The sequence below is a fragment of the Callorhinchus milii genome, unplaced genomic scaffold (genome assembly GCF_018977255.1).
Source record: "Callorhinchus milii isolate IMCB2004 unplaced genomic scaffold, IMCB_Cmil_1.0 Scaffold28, whole genome shotgun sequence".
NCBI classification, from domain to species: Eukaryota; Metazoa; Chordata; class Chondrichthyes; order Chimaeriformes; family Callorhinchidae; genus Callorhinchus; species Callorhinchus milii.
In genome coordinates, this window is record NW_024704769.1 from 615,990 (window position 1) to 632,871 (window position 16,882).

Genomic DNA, 16,882 nt, shown 5'->3' on the forward strand with positions numbered 1-16,882 from the left:
TGTATTAATAACAACAATAATCTTTACATTTGATGTAGCACCTGATCACAACATTGCAACATCTCAAAGCGCTTCACAGAATATATTATAAAGTGGAGTGACTGTACACTTTGTGTCCCTCCCACAAATAGTCGTGGATTGAGTGACCAAATGCTTATTTTTTTAAGGGATTATTACCCAGGCTAAGTGATCCGGGTTCCTACTTACTGCTGGTAAACAGAGACGTGTGGAGTAAGGAAACTTGCCCAAGTTTTGCCCTGACCAGGTCCCTTGCTTGCGAGGTGGGTGCTCTAACCACTGAACTAAAAGGAATCCACTTTAAAGTAATTAGTTACTTGAATTAATCATTCTAACGGGACGAAACACAGCAGACAAGTGCGCAGAGCAATGTCCCAGTCATAGATTGTGTGACCAAATTATTAGGCTTTGCCCTGCCCCGGGATTAATAGGAAACAGCGTAAATTTCACCCATAATTCTAACCTCTGTTGGCCCTGGTGGGGGGGGAGTGGGGGGTGTGGTGCGGGAGCGAGGGGGAGCCTGGTATATAATTGGGAATTTTTGGTTTACGTGTTGGGGAGGAATAGGAAGTGGTTCTGGAGCAGTGTTTTGGGGGGGAGGGGAATGGGATTGGATGGGAAGAGGTTTAGAATTATTACTATTATTAATAAGTTAAGGTTAGTTATTTGGAGTTAAGATACAGGTCAGTCGTGAGCTAATAGAATGGTGGAACATCAAAGTGGGAACCTGGAATTCTCTCTCTCTCTCTCCCCCAAATGGCTGTGGATTATGGCTGGATTTATTCACATTGTCCAGACTAAGGTGGATGGATGTTTGTGAGGTTCTGGGGATCAAGGGATTATTGGGCAAAGGCGGGGAATTGGAGTTGAGGTACAGATCAACCGAGATATTAGAGAATGGTGGAACAGGCTCAAGGGGCTGTATGGCCTCCTGTTGCTATATTAGACAGCCTAAGGTGTAGGATGAAGGTTGAACGATAAAGGACTCGCTCGAAGGGTTAACAGGGCTCCCTCTTCTCTTAAAAAAAGCATTTGATGTGCGGTTAATTTGCCTGATGGACAGCTGCGATGGTCTCGTCTCCTGTTCCCCCCCCCAACCCCACCCTCTCTCCCCCCCCACTCCTCAAACCGGCAGCGTTTATCTTGATAGACTCTTAACATATCGCAGTGCACTGCATGTTGTGTTGCATAGTATTAAGTTAGTCGTACACACAGCCAAGACACACAGACAACGGTCATAAAAAGTCCCAAGATAGCGAGTTCAAAACCCAATTAAAAGTCTGCAGAGGAAGCGGCTGAATTTTTTTTGTGTGAGTGAGTGTGAAAATGTGTGTGTGTGAATGTGTCTTTGAGTGTGCGCGCGTGTGTATATGTTTGTGTGTGTCTCAGTGATTGTGTGCGAGTCTGTGTGTCTCAGTGTGTGTGATCTCGGTGTGTGAGTGTGATATTGCTGTTTTTCACACAGCCGTGGGGGGGGAGAGGGGGGGGGGAGAGGAGGGGGGGAAATCTTCGTGCCTCCCGGATGCACGTCCCGGAGGTTGTTCGTAGAGTCCCTTAGGCATTATAATAGAGTTCATGCGTTGGCAGTCGGTCATGCTAACTTGATAAAGTATCTTATACAATTTCATGCCTGCAGCCTAGTGCAAAAGTCTGTTTCCGTCTGTCACAGTCTTGCTCCCCATCGGCATCTCCTCTCTCCCTCTGTCACGGCCGGATGTGGACATGGGGCCCTGTAAAGAAACCAGAAAAAAACGCTGTTTAATGGATCATAGAATCTTACTGCACAGAAGGAGGCCATTCACCCCATCGTGCCTGTGCTGGCTCTTTGGAAGAGCTGCCCAATCAGTCTCTCACTCCCCCGGTCTCTCCTCTGAACCCCTGCACACTGCAACCCTGATGTATCTGTTAGACTCCCTGAGCCCAGGTGTTTCTTACTGCTTTGAGCTTTCCCCGCTAATCCAGATGCTAAACAACAACAACTCATGACATTTACACACACGGCCCCTTTCATGTCAGGAGGATGTCACAAAGCGCAGGCCAGTCAGGGATTTGGAGCTGAGCTGGGGGTTGGGATCAGGAGGGCAGCGTTAGGAGAGTGGCCGAAGGTGCAGTTGGTCAAAAAGGAAGATCTTGTGGTGTGCCTTGAAGGAGGCGAGGGAGGCGAAGAGACTCAGGGATGGCGATCGAAAGGGTGGGGTCACTCCGTGGAGGGTGCTATGTCAGTCGATTGACCGATCACTTTCTAGGGTAACAAACGCCCTAAAAATAAATAAATAATAATAATTTGGTCACTCAATCCACGACTGGGGACGCTACTGTGCCCAATTGGCTGCACGTTTCACCCACAAAATATACAGTCAATTCACTTTACAGCATATCCTGTGAAGCGCTTTGAGACGTCTTGAAGACGTGATAAGGCGCTGTGTCAAATGCAAGGAATGTTTTCATACTGTTATGTAAATGCAAGTTGTTGATCCCAAACCCCAGTTCAGATCCAAAACCCAGACTGTCCAGCGCCTTGGGATGTCCTCCTGACGTGAAAGGCGCTGTATAAATGTCATTGTTGTTGTTGTTTCCGTGGTTTTGTATTTGAATCGTACTGTGAGGGGTTTCAGTCATCTTTCCACCCCCTCCTTCCAAACCCTCACCACCACCCCATACCTTATGATATTAATGGCACATGATGCGGTTTTAGCTGGTTAGACTCCAACACACATTGTGGGCTCCCCCAAAGCCTTGGCTCTTGCCAACCTGCGCCTAATTCTTTCTGAAATTAGGTAAACAGGATGCGTCTCTCCAGGAGAGAGAGAGAGAGAGTGCATGCGCTATTCCATTCCAACAATCTATCTCGGGGATTTCCATGTGTAGTTGGGACGCATGGAATTCTCAGCTCAGGTTTGGAGACGCTTAAGCAACTGTGACGAGTTTCCGCACGTGTCAGACAACCGGAAGGGCAAAAAAAATATTCTGAAGCTCAACTAGAAGCTGGAGTGACAAACCCCGACCTCACAGGCAGTCTGGTACAGACCGCAGCCCATGTCAGCGTCTCGAAAGTGAATAACAACAACAACAACAAAATTACATTTGTGCAGCGCCTTTCACGTCGGGAGGATGTCCGCAGTGGGAGAGAGATCCTGGACATTTCCGTGACAAATACAACAAATATGTTGTCTCAAACGCAAACATCTATTCACTCGCTGGTTAGAAGAGCGAGTTATAAGGTGGTTCTGAAATAGCAAAGCTATAGTTGAATGAAATGAAGTCCCATAGCTCAGTGGTTAGAGCACTTGGCTCGCAGGCGAGAGGACCGGGTTCGATTCCAGGGAGGAGCAAAATCTCACACAAGTTTCCTTACTCCACACACACACCTCTGGTTACCAGCAGTAAATAGGAACCTGGTTGTTAGATGATTGGCGGATCACTTTTCCAGGTAACAATCCCTCAAAAAAATCTATGATCACTCAATCCCCAACTCAATCCACAAAAATATACAATCGATTCACTTTACAGTATATTCTGTGAAGCGCTTTGGAGATGTCCCAACGACGTGATAAGACGCTGTATCAAATGCCAGGATTATTATTATTATTACATAAGATTTCACTGGTACAAGAGCCCTGTCTGTGAGAGCCAGCCAACACACGTGTTGGAACGAGGGAGAATGAAAGAGTGAGCTAGGGAGAGAGAGAGAGAAAGAGAGAGTGTGAGAAGATGAGGAAAGGTTGAAAAGATTTTTCCGTTGGGTGGGGAGCCAGGAACAAGTCTGAGTTAGAAAGGAGAGAGAGAGAGAGAGAGAGCTACACTGGAGCATTGCTGCCCAGAGCCATGATCCACCACTGATCCTGTTAGATCGAGCCAGAAGCAGGAAGCGTTATATCAGAGGCTTGAAGTGCGTTGGAGAGAGTTGTAGGAAATGGAAGTAATCTTAATGATAATAATAATCGTCGCATTTGATACAGCACCTTATCACGTCTTCAAGATGTCTCAAAGAGCTTCACAGGATACACTGTTATGTGAATTGACTGTATTTTGGGGGCAAAACGTGGCAGTCACATGCATACAGTATCATACAAACAGTTGTGGATTGAGTGACCACATTATTATTATTATTATTATTCAGTCTGTGAACTTGACGGCAGGAAAAAAGAACCTCCTAGTCTAGTGCTCAGGAGATAGGCAGCTAACGAGAGTCAGCTTGCAAACGGGAGCCATGGCCATCAGCACAAAAATTCCTACCAGTGCAGGTACCAGTCATGTGGAGTCCTGTAGCTCAGTGGTTAAAGCGCTCGCCTCGTAAGCGAGAGGACCTGGGTTCGATTTTCAGCGAAACCTTGGCCAAGTTTCCTTACTCCACATGCCTTTGTTTAACCAGCAGTAAGTAGGAACCCGGCTGTTAGTTGATTGGCAGATTGCTTTGCCGGGGGTAAAAATCTCTCCACCCCCAAAAATAATAATAATAAATTGGTCACTCAATCCATGGCTGTTTGTGGGACGCTGCTGTACGCAATTGACTGCCCACAAAATACACAGTACTTTACAGTATATTCTGTGAAGCGCTTTGAGATGCCTCGAAGACGCTGTATCAAACACAAGGATTATTATTATTATTATATTACCTGAACACTAACTCTACTCCAAAGCCTCCAAGCCTCTTGTCACTAATTTGCTTTGAACTGGAAGAAATTTCTGAGTGGGGAGAATTCAGAGCATTTCTTGGAGTTCCTCTCAGGTTACCTTTCCACATTCAGCCCTAAATCACTGCTCGGGAGTTCCGGTCTGTGAGCTGATTCTCTTCACAACATAAGCGCCCATCCGGCCTTGGATCCAATCACTGTAAGAGGCACTGCCCATCTCTGCTGCCTGAGTCAGTGACAGCACAGCACAGCACAGCAAGGCACAGACAGAGAGGCGGGCAGGGCAGGGCAGGGCGGGGCGGGCAGGGCAGGGGCGGGGCGGGCAGGGCAGGCAGGGCAGGGCGGGAGGGTAGGGGGCAGGGCAAGGCAAGGCAGGGCGGGCAGGGCAGGCAGGGCAGGCAGGGCAGGGCGGGCAGGGCAGGGTAGGGCAAGGCAAGGCAAGGCAGGCAGGGCAGGGCAGGGCAGGCAGGGCAGGCAGGGCAGGGCAGGCAGGGCGGGCAGGGCAACGGAGACAAAGCCACAGAGAATGAATTGGAAGAGATAGAGTGAGAAGAACAAGAGGCGCAATGGAGATCGGTGCAAGATGATGAACAGTAATAGAAACATACAACGTCGTGGACACTCAGTCACCCACACACATACACACAGTCACCAACACACAAACACAAACAGTCACCAACACACACACACAGTCACCAACACACACACACAGTCACCAACACACACACACAGTCACCAACACACACACACAGTCACCAACACACACACACAGTCACCAACACACACACACAGTCACCAACACATACACACAGTCACCAACACATACACACAGTCACCAATGCACACAGTCACCAACGCACACACAGTCACCAATGCACACACAGTCACCAACGCACACACAGTCACCAACGCACACACAGTCACCAACGCACACACAGTCACCAACGCATACACACGCACACAGTCACCAACACGCACACACAGTCACCAACACGCACACAGTCACCAACACACACACCAATACTCAAACCTTCTCACTTCCACTCAAACCATGGATGAGTCCTGTAGCTCAGTGGTTAGAGCGCTCGCCTCGCAAGCGAGAGGACCCGGGTTCGATTCCCGGGCGGGTCAGGGGAGGGCGAAGCCTTAGGCGAGTTTCCTTACTCCACACACATACCTCTGTTTCCCAGCAGTAACTAGGAACCTGGTTGTTAGTCAATCGGCAGATTGCTTTTCCGGGGGTAATAATCCCTCCCAAAAATAAATAAAATAAAAAATAATAATGTGGTCACTCAATCCACAGCTGTTTGTGGGACACAGCTGTGTGTGATTGACTGCCACGTTTTGTCCACAAAATAAACAGTCACTACAGTTTACAGTATATTCTGTGAAGCACTTTGAGATGTATCTCAACTAAGGAACCCGGTTGTTAGTTGATTGGCGATCGCTTTGCCGGGGGTAAAAATCCCCCAAAAATAATAAAAATAAATTGGTCACTCAACCCACAACTGTTTGTGGGACGCTGCTGTACGCAATTGACTGCCCACAAAATACACAGTACTTTACAGTATATTCTGTGAAGCGCTTTGAGACGCCTCGAAGACGTGATCAGATGCCAGGATTATTATTATTATAATAGTGGCACATTTAGTAAATCGCACATGAAATCTGTTAGGAAAAAATCAGAAACTTAGTAGTACCCGGTGCCTGTCAGGGCAGTGAAGGAGTGGGATGGGACACAGATGGTGTGAGATGAATGGCTGTGCCGGGCTGTACCATCACAACCCAATGTGTCTCATAGAATGATGGAATCTTACAGGACAGAAGGAGGCCATTCGGCCCATCGTGCCTGTGCAGGCTCTTCCAAAGAGGTACCCAATCAGTCCCACCCTCCCCTCTTACCCCATCCCCCTGCACATTTTTTTTTCAAGTACCTATCCTTTGTGAAACCTACTATGGAATCTGCTCCCACCAGCCTTTCAGGCCGTGCGTTCCAGACCGTAACAACTCTCTGGGTAAAAAAAATGTCTCCTCAACTCCCCTCTGGTTCTTTTGCCAATTATCTTAAATCTGTGACCTCTGGTTACGGACCCACCCGCCTGAAAGAGGAAACAGTTTCTCCCTACGTACTCTATCAAATATTTACTGTATTATTATTATTAATAATAAACCCTCCGTTCCACCATCGATAGCTGCACTTTCAGCCACTGTGCCCCGAAACTCTGGCACTCTCTCCCTCTATCCCTCTGCCTTTCCCCTTCCTTCTCCATCTTCAGGTCGCACCTGAAGACCTTCCTCTTCGACCAGTGCCTACGGTCACCTCCCCCACCCCCACAGCTCAGGGTGGTGCTCCCCCACTGCTAAGCTGTGACGCTGCCCTGTGTGGGGGGCGCTGTGTAAATACAAGTTGTTATTGTTATTAAAACAAGTGGATGTTTGAAATAACGAAGCTGGATTCTCGCTAAAGGTCAGAGCAACAACGACAACTTGCATTTACCCAGAGCCCTTCACGTGGGGCAGCATCCCAGAGCGCTTGATAATGGTGGAGTCTGACCCCGAGCCAGGGGAGAGGGAGGGGGGAGGTGACCGTAAGCACCATCAAAAAGGAACGTCTTTAGGCGAGATTTGAAGCTGGGGAGGAAGGGGACGAGGCGGAGGGATTGAAGGAGAGAGGGACAGAGTTTTGGGGGGCAGTGGCTGAAAGCACGACCACCAATGGTGGAGCAGAGAGGTAGAGACAGGATCAGAGTCTCGTCAGAGTGTGAGGGCTTACCTTGCTTTCTGAGACATCTCTCTGTAGCACAGTGTACTTGACGAGAGGATCAGTCCGTCTCTCCATATCCACCTCGTGGTGAAGATCCTCCACAAACCCCTGCTTCCCATCCCCGGGGGCCACTCTGCCCACAAGCTTCCGAATCACCTGTACAAAGAGACAAGAGGCAATTTAGCAACACAGGAACAGGAGGAGTACATTCAGCCCATCGAGCCCGTTCCACCTTTCTACTAGATCATGGCTGATCTGTATCTCAATTCCAATTGCCTCACTGGACTTCCCAACTCTTCCCTCCACAAGCTGCAGATTATTCAGAGCTCTCCCGCACTAGGCTTCTGGAACCTGTCACCCCCATCTTTGCCCGGCCTCACTGGCTCCCCATCCCTCAGAGAATCGAGTACAAAACCCTTGTTCTCACTGTCAAAGCCCGCCATGGTCTAACTGCCTCCTCCCTCTCCGACCTCCTAACCTGATATCAGTCTGTCCGCTCGGCGGACATCAGCTGCTTCAGGTCCCTCGCACTTCCATTGGCGCTCAGGCATTCAGCATCTTTGCCCCCCCCCTCACACTATGGAACTCTATCCCGCAATCCCTCCCCCTCACACCCTCTCTTACCTCCTTCACGTCCCGTCTAAAGACCTTCCTCTTCGTCCATGCCTCAGTCTGGACCATAATTCACAGGCTTTTGGGGGAGGGAGAGAGAAAGAGAGTCCCAGATCCCCACTAACCCTTTGGGTGAAAAGCTGCTCCTGGTTTCACTCGTAAATGGCCTGGCTCTAATTCTAAGATGATGCCCCCCTTGTTCTGGACTCCCCCCCAACCCACCAGAGGAAATAGTTTCTCTGTGTCTACCCTATTGAATTCCTTTATTATTTTAAACACCTCAATCAATTACCCCTTACCCTCACCTTCTAAACCCAAGGGTATACAGACCAAGTTTACGCAACCTGTAACCCTTAAAGCCCTGGTTTCATTCTGGTGAATCTAAGCTGCACCCCAGAGCCAATATATATCCTTCCTGAGGTGCGGTACCCAAAAGTGAACACAGTCTCCAGGTGGGGTCACTTGTATCCCTCAGAGCTCAGCACCACCAATGGCTCACAACTAACCTCCGTCCCCCCCATCACCCCGGCCCTCGCCAGGCCCCACTGGCTCCCTATCACCGAACAGATCAATTTCAAGATCCTTACATTCGTTTTCTAATCACTTCATGCCCTGGCACCTCCCTACCTCTCCGACCTCTTTACCCCCCAACCCACTACCCGCTGCCTCCACACGACTGGCTCCGGCCTCCTGCATGTCCCTCGTGCCATCCGTTCCACCATCGGTTGCCGCGCTTTCTAACATTGCGCCCCGAATCTCTGCAACGCTATTATTTACTTTCTTAGTCACCAGATTCCCGTGTTCATCTTCAAACTGCTCCTCGGTCACCGACTCTGGTGGAATGTTCTTCACTTCATCGCCCTGTGGATCGTAACATAGATGTCAGCTCAGACAGCACCTCTCTCTCTCTCTCTCTCTCACTCACTATCTACTCACATCTCACACTCACTAACTACACACTCACTATCTACCCTCACTAACTACTCACAAACTACTCACTTACTAATTATACACTCACTAACTACACACTCACTATCTTATCACTCACTAACTACACACTCACTAACTACTCACGAACTACTCACTCATGAACTACACACTTACTAATTATACACTCACTAACTAAACTCACTAACTACTCACTCACTAACTACACACTCACTCACTAACTACATATTCACTGACTACTCACTCACTAACTACACACTCACTAACTACACACTCACTAACTACAGTCACCAACTACTCACTCAGTAACTTACTACTCACTCACTAACTACACACTCACTAACTACTCACTCACTAAATTACTACACACTCACTAACTACTCATTAACTAACTACACACTCACAAACTACTGACTCATTAACTACATACATCTCTGACTCACTAACTACTCACTAACTACATATATTTGCAGATCGCTTTCCCTTCAAAAAAAAATGTGGCCACTGAACCCGCGGCTGTTTGTGGGGACGCTGCTGTGTGCAATTGGCTGCTGCGTTTCGCCCACAAAATACACAGTCACTACACTTTACAGTGTATCCTGTGAAGCGCTTTGAGACGTCTCGAAGACGTGATGAGGTGCTGTATCAAATGCCGGGATTATTATTATTATTATTAGGCATGTCTCGCAAACACTGACTACACACATCTCTCAGTCACTCTGTCCTTTACACGTCTCTTAGCCAAGAGATGGGGTTGGAAAATTTACACCAATTCTCTGCAGTCTTAAAAGAAAGAAATAGGACTGAGATCAGGAGGGTTTCATCCTAAAAACAGTGGCCTGAACATATTCCATTCTGGGTACTAAAAATAACCACCTCTTCACTACTTCTTCATATGGGGAAACCGTTCTCCGTGACCGAGGGGAGAGCGGCTATTTCCAGTCTGTGGTGTAAGACACTTAACGCTGTCTGATGCTGACCTGACATACCAGCAATATGACGCATCCCTCAGTAACATAACACACAAACAGCTTCCCAATAACTAGCTCTCTCCTTGGTCTTCCTGAGGGCAAATACCATCACTCCACTCAATCAGACTCCTGGGTGAAGCTTGCTCCAGTGGGGGAGCGAGCCCCAGCACAGACACGATGGGGAGAGAGAGCGAGAGAGAGAGAGAGAGAGAGCAGGGAATAGGGTTAGAGTAGAGAGCTCCAGTGGGGGAGCGAGCCCCAGCACAGACACGATGGGGAGAGAGAGAGAGAGAGAGCAGGGAATAGGGTTAGAGTAGAGAGCTCCAATGGGGGAGCGAGCCCCAGCACAGACATGATGGGGAGAGAGAGAGAGAGAGAGAGAGAGAGAGAGAGAGCAGGGAATGGGGTTAGAGTAGAGAGCTCCAGTGGGGGAGCGAGCCCCAGCACGGACACGACAGGGCGAGAGAAAGAGGGGGAATGGGGTGAGAGTAGAGAGCTCCAGCGGGGGAGCGAGTGAGTGAGCTCTGTACCACGTGAGACAATCAGATGGTTTAAAATGTCCGACAGCTGGGACCTGAACTTTGGTCCAGGAAAACGTTGATAAAAAATAATTGTCCCGACAGAAAGTGCGAGGACATGCACTAAACCTGAGGCCACACCAGAAGTTTGTTAATCCCTTCACCTCGGCCACCCCCCCCCCTGGCCACCCCCCCCCCCCACTCCCCATCTACAGATCGCGCCTGAAGGTCTTCCTCTTCGACCGTGGCCATCTCCCCCCCCCCCAGTTCAGTGTCCTGCTCCCCACTGCTAAGCGCTCTGAGACGCTGTCCTGTGTGAGGGAGAGCTGTGTAAATGTTGCTGTTGTGGTTGACAATCTCCTGTCTTGTCCGGTGTGACTTTGCGTTGCTATAGATGCACAGTCTGTGTACGTGTGTGTGTATGCGTGTAAGTGAGTATGTATGTATGTGAGTATGCACATGTGTGTGTATGTGAGTATGTGTTTGTGGGTGTGTGTGTGAGAGTGTGTGTGTGAGTGTGTTTGTTCGTGTGTGTGTTTGTGAGTGAGTGTGTGTGTGTGTGTTTGTGAGTGGGTGTGGGTGTGAGTATGTGAGTGTGTTTGTGAGTGTATTTGAGTGTGTGTTTGTAAATGTGTGAGTGTGTGTAAGTGAGTTTGTTTGTGAGTGTGTGTATGAGTGTGTTTGTGAGTGTGTGTGTGTACGAGTGTGTGTGTTTGTGAGTGTGTGTGAGTGTGTGTGTGTTTGTGTGTGTTTGTGTTTGTGTGAGTGTGTTTGTGAGTGTGTGTGAGTGAGTGTGTGTGAGTTTGTGTGAGTGTGTTTGTGAGTGTGTGTATGAGTGAGTGTGTGTGTGTGTGTGAGTGTGGTTGTGAGTGTGTGCACGATTCCTCGCACCTGCAACACGTTCAGAGATTCTGTTCACGTCACACAATTGAAGACTGGACGACGTTACGTGAGCCAATGCAAAAAACTCCACGCACCACACGCATGCACACACAGCAATAGGCACACACAACGTGTATGTGCACACAAAAATACACACGCACCCCCGTGCCCACCCACACACACAGACACACAAATACAGACATACACACAGACACAGAAGCATGCATAACACGGACTTGGGTGGAAACCAGCACACAACCAGCACGCATGTCCGTGTGGAAACCAGCACACAATACACTCGCTCATCATAAAAAATACTAATGTGGTCACTCAACCCACGGCTGTTTGCGGGGACACTGCTGTGCGCAATTGGCCGCCGCATTTCGCCCACAAAACACACAGTCAATTCACTTTACAGTGTATCCTGTGAAGCGCTTTGAGACGTCTCGAAGACGTGATAAGGCACTGTGTCAAATGCCGGGATTATTATGATCTAAAACACTCCGCAAATCACACACACACATCGACACACACATATATACACACACACACATATATACACCCACAGGCGCCGTCCGGGCTCACGCACACACACACACATGCAAACGTGCGAGCGAGCCAGCTCACTCACTCACAAACACACGCGCACGTAAACATGCCCCCACACGCATCTATCAGGACGAGTGTGCGTACGCACAGCAGGGTGTGAGCGCAGCGAGTGACAGACACACACACACTGATCAGAAGCCGTCTCGAGCTCACACGCCAGCCAGCGCTACCTTGACAATGATCCGTCGCCGAACCACTCGGGTAGTGACCACCTCCTCATCGTCTGAGCTGCTCTGGCTCTCGCCCAGCTCCTTGTCCAACTCCTGGTGGACGTATTTCAGCACAAATTGGACAGTGTTGGACACGATTTGCAGGACATTCTGACAGCTGACCAGGAAAAAGCCAAGTAGCACCAGGCTGACCAACGTCTCAGTGAGCAGGGTGAGCATTCTCCTCGCTCTGCATGGCGACTGGGATTGTGAGCGACTGACAAATCAGCCAACCCTCTAACGGGTAAATTTAGCAGCTTCCCCTCGCAGCTCAGCTTTTTCCTTTGCACTAAATCCCTCGTCAGCACGTAGGGAATGTCCTCCTCTCTCTCTCTCTCTCTCTCTCCCCACCATTGCCTCCTGCCTAAGATATATGATATGATCCCGGCACATAACTCCTGCACTGCCGTCAAATCCAACCAACAGTCGTTTGAAGCAAAAATAATCTGGGCGGCAAAAATAAAGGAGTGATTTACACCCTCTCACGTGGCGTCATGGACAATGCCAGCTGGGCTGACTGTGTCACCTCTAGCTGTGGGTCACAGCGTTGTGGGTTCAGTCAACCCCAATGGGCTTGACATGCCTTGAACCCCATCATTCCCCCCCCCCACCACCACCACCCCACACCCCCACCCGACACGTACTGTATTTGTCCAGAACTTTCGAGACATTCTATTTCACAACACACCCATTTATATATATGGTTGGGTTCGATTCCTGGGCAAGTCAGATCGGGGAAAAACCTGAGGGAAGTTCCCTTACTCCACACACCCGCCTCTGTTTACCAGCAGTGAGTAGGAACCCGCTTGTTAGTCGATTGGCGGATCGCTTTCCAGGGGTAGTAATCCCTCCAAAAAGAAAAATTGTTCAATCCACAAGTGTGCACAATTGGCCGCCGCGTTTCGCCCACAAAACACACAGTCACTACACTTTACAATACATTCTGTGAAGCGCTCTGAGACATCTCGAACACGTGATAAGGCACTATATCAAATGCAAGAATTGTTATTATAAGAATTATTATTATCATTACACTAATACACAGACAAACCTGACTATAACCTGACTAGTTGCAGCTGTGTATTATATGAGAGTACAGCTCTCTCTTTCTCTCTCTGTGTATAAAACTTTTATGAGCTGAAATTCTGGTGTGCGTTTACATGTGTCTGCAGTCTCTCTCTCTCTCGTCAGGAAGTTCCTGTTTCCTCATCCCCCTAATAATAATAATAATAATCCAGAGCCTTATCACGTCTTTGAGATGTCTCAAAGTGCTTCATAGGATACACTGTACAGTGAATTGACTGTATGTTTTGGTGAAATGTGGCAGCTAATTGCACACAACAGTCTGGATTGAAGTGACCAAATTCTTATTATTATTTTTTTTTTTTGGAAGGCATTATTACCCCTGGAAAAGTGATCCGCCAATCGACTAACAACCAGATTCTTACTTACTGCTAGCGTGTGGAATAAGGAAACTTGCCGAAGGTCCACCCGGGAATCGAACCCGGGTCCTATCCCATGCGAGACGAGTGCTCTAACCACTGAGCTACAGGATGCATCAGCTTCCCACCGATTGGCGGTGGCTTTGGAGAGCGGAGAATCGAGGGGAGGGAGGGCTCACGAACACGCCAGGCTGTGGCTTTATTTGGAGATTCTCTGCAGTGGACAGGACAGGACAGAGCTCTGCTCAGGTTTCTGCTGCTGTTGCCCTTCAGCTCTGCTATTCCTGATTTGGCTCCAGAGGCTGAGAACTTGCGGCAGCTCAAGCTATTAATGTCAGACTGGGTTACACAGCGCAGAGACACCCCCAAACCAGTCTCCGCCACTAACCAGCCGCGGTCACTAACCACACTCAGCCACTAACATTTGGCTTTGTTCCGCCCACAAAACAAAACAGTCAATTCACTTTACAGTATATCCTGTGAAGCATCTCAACGACATGATAAGGTACTGTATCAAATGCCAGGATTATTATCATTATTAACCAGCTCTTCACTAATGAGCCCTGAGTCAACAACAACAACTTACACAGCGCCCTTCACGCAGGTTAGCTTCCCAGAGCGCTTGACAGTGAAGGAGTCTGACCCCGAGCCGGGGGAGAGGGGGGGGGGGGAGGTGACCGTAAGCACCATCAGAAAGGAAGGTCTTTAGCCACGATTTGAAGGGGAGGAATGGAGGGGGTGAGGCGGAGGGATTGTCTGTCTGTCTGTCTGTCTGTCTGTCTGTCTGTCTGTCTGTCTGTCTGTCTGTCTGTCTGTCTGTCTGTCTGTCTGTCTGTCTGTCTGTCTGTCTGTCTGTCTGTCTGTCTGTCTGTCTGTCTGTCTGTCTGTCCTGTCTGTCTGTCTGTCTGTCTGTCTGTCTGTCTGTCTGTCTGTCTGTCTGTCTGTCTGTCTGTCTGTCTGTCTGTCTGTCTGTCTGTCTGTCTGTCTGTCTGTCTGTCTGTCTGTCTGTCTGTCTGTCTGTCTGTCTGTCTGTCTGTCTGTCTGTCTGTCTGTCTGTCTGTCTGTCTGTCTGTCTGTCTGTCTGTCTGTCTGTCTGTCTGTCTGTGCGTGCGTGCGTGCGTGCGTGCGTGCGTGCGTGCGTGCGTGCGTGCCTTCGGGCACCAAGCAGAACCTTGTTGGAAAGTTATTTAAACTCACGTGAAGGTCAGTGAGACAGAAATCTTGCATCAGTAACAACAATTTTGATTATACACAATGTCCGAACCCTGACAGACCAACTGAGTGTATGGACGGCTGCATCTCTGAGCAAGAAATTCCACCCAATCTCAGCCAGAGACAGACAGGAACAGGAGGAGGCCATTCAGCCCCTTGAGCCTATTCCACCATCCTATTAAATCATGGCTGACCTGTACCTCAACTCCAATTCCCCGCCTTTGCCCCATATCCCTTGATCCCCTGAAACAAACATCTCTCCACCTCAGTCTGGACAATGTGAATGGATCCAAACATAATCCACAGCCTTTTGGGGGAGAGAGAGAGAGTAACAGATTCCCACTAACCCTTTGGCTGAAAAGCTGCCCCTGATTTCACTCCTAAGTGGCTTTAAGATGATGTCCCACTTGTGCTAAATTCTCCCACCCACCAGAGGAAATAGTTTCTCTGTATCTATTGAATCCCTTTATTATTTATTATTAACCCCTCAATCAGATCAGCCCTCAACCTTCTAAGCTCCAGGGAATACAGAACAAGTTTGTCTCAGGAATATAAGTGGAGTGAATATAATATTGTGGAGTCCGGTAGCTCAGTGGTTAGAGCACTCGCTTTGCAAGTGAGAGACCTGAGTTCAATCCCCGGCAGAGGGCCAAACCTCGGGCAAGTTTCCTTACTCCACACAGAGCCTAATAATAATCCCTCCAAAACCAAAAACAATAATAAATTGGTCATTTTCAATCTATGACTGTTTGTGGGACATTGCTGTGCGCAATTGGCTGCCGCCTTCGCCCACAAATATACAGTCAATTCACTTTACAGTGTGTTCTGTGAAGCGCTTTGGGACGTCCTCCCGACGTGAAAAGCGCTATATCAAATGCAAGGATTATTATTATTATTATTATTATTATTATTATTATTATTATTATTATTATTATTATTATTATAAGCCCTGGTAGAATTGTGGAAGACTTGCGAGTTGTTGCGAGACATAAGAATGTAAACATTTGCTGAAAAAAAGAAGTCCGAGGTCCATCCAGTTCGCCTTCCACCACTCTGGCAGTCGCTTGACATGTCGTGTCCCAAACTATGTACTGTATTATCGCCAGATATTATTTCTTAACAGAAATAATAACAGGTGGATCTAATCTGTTTGAGAAAAAATCACCACTTTCTGCTTCCACCGTCTCCCTCCCTCCCTCCCTCCCTCCCTCCCTCCCTCGGGAACCTGTTCTGTTCCACACATTTACCGCTCGCTCACTGAAGTAGTGTTACCCCAGATTTCTTCTGAATTTACCCCCCACTTCAATCGCAGGCCGTGTCCTCTGGTTCTACTGGTCTGTCTCGAGTCCAGCCGCGAACTCATCCTTAAAGGCAATACTTTTATATATATAGATATATTCCTGTCCAGAAAGGAGCAGGTTTAGGCTCTCACCTCCTCGCTCGAATCCACCTCGCCTTCCTCTAGGGTGATCCAGCTGTCCCTCTGGTCGCTGCTGTGACGGACACGAGCGATGTCTTCTGCGGAGGAACCCAGTGGACTCTCACTGTCTCCCAGGGACAAGTACTGCTGTCTGAGCGAGCGCACACGCACCCTCTCCTCTCCCAGCCTCCCGGCTCCGGCCTCTGGCTCGCCTGGGTTGGCCAAGGGTCCGGCCTCCAAGGGCCGCTGTTCCAGGATCCCAGCCCAGGCTTCCTTCTGCGAGGAGATGAATCCGGGTTTCCAGGACTCCGCAATGGAGGTCTGCAGCTCGGGCACTCTCCCCCGCTCCTCGTGTAACGTGTGGTAGGACACAATGGTGCTGTAAGGCTGTCGCTCGGAAAAGCCCGGAGATCTTTGGTGATAGAGAGAGAGAGAGACAGACAGAGAGCGAGAGAGGGAAAAAGAGAGAGTGAGAGAAGAGAGAAAGAGAATATTAGCTCTCGACTGGAATATGCAAATGGAATATATTCGAATAAATAATAATTTGGTCACTTTAATCCACGACTGCTTGTGAGACCTTGCCAGACTGCACTGGCTGCCTGTCCCAGAGAGGATCCGCTTCACCCCCCGACCTCTCTGACCT

The 16,882-nt window shown here is 48.8% G+C and overlaps 1 protein-coding gene across 1 annotated transcript in view; it reads right to left on the reverse strand.

The window, feature by feature from the left end:
* Positions 1 to 1,686: 1,686 nt before the first annotated feature.
* The window catches only part of LOC103189746 (ankyrin-1), a 125,524-nt gene continuing 110,328 nt past the window's right edge, over positions 1,687 to 16,882 (reverse strand). Inside the window, exons 40-45 of the mRNA XM_042344589.1 lie at positions 16,252 to 16,651; positions 12,127 to 12,219; positions 8,806 to 8,889; positions 7,426 to 7,572; positions 4,753 to 4,878; positions 1,687 to 1,748 (exon numbers count right to left, since the gene is read on the reverse strand). Of these exons, the coding sequence (XP_042200523.1) occupies positions 4,774 to 4,878; positions 7,426 to 7,572; positions 8,806 to 8,889; positions 12,127 to 12,219; positions 16,252 to 16,651 (829 nt within the window). The 3' untranslated portion in view covers positions 1,687 to 1,748; positions 4,753 to 4,773. The remainder of the gene's footprint in view (positions 1,749 to 4,752; positions 4,879 to 7,425; positions 7,573 to 8,805; positions 8,890 to 12,126; positions 12,220 to 16,251; positions 16,652 to 16,882) is intronic.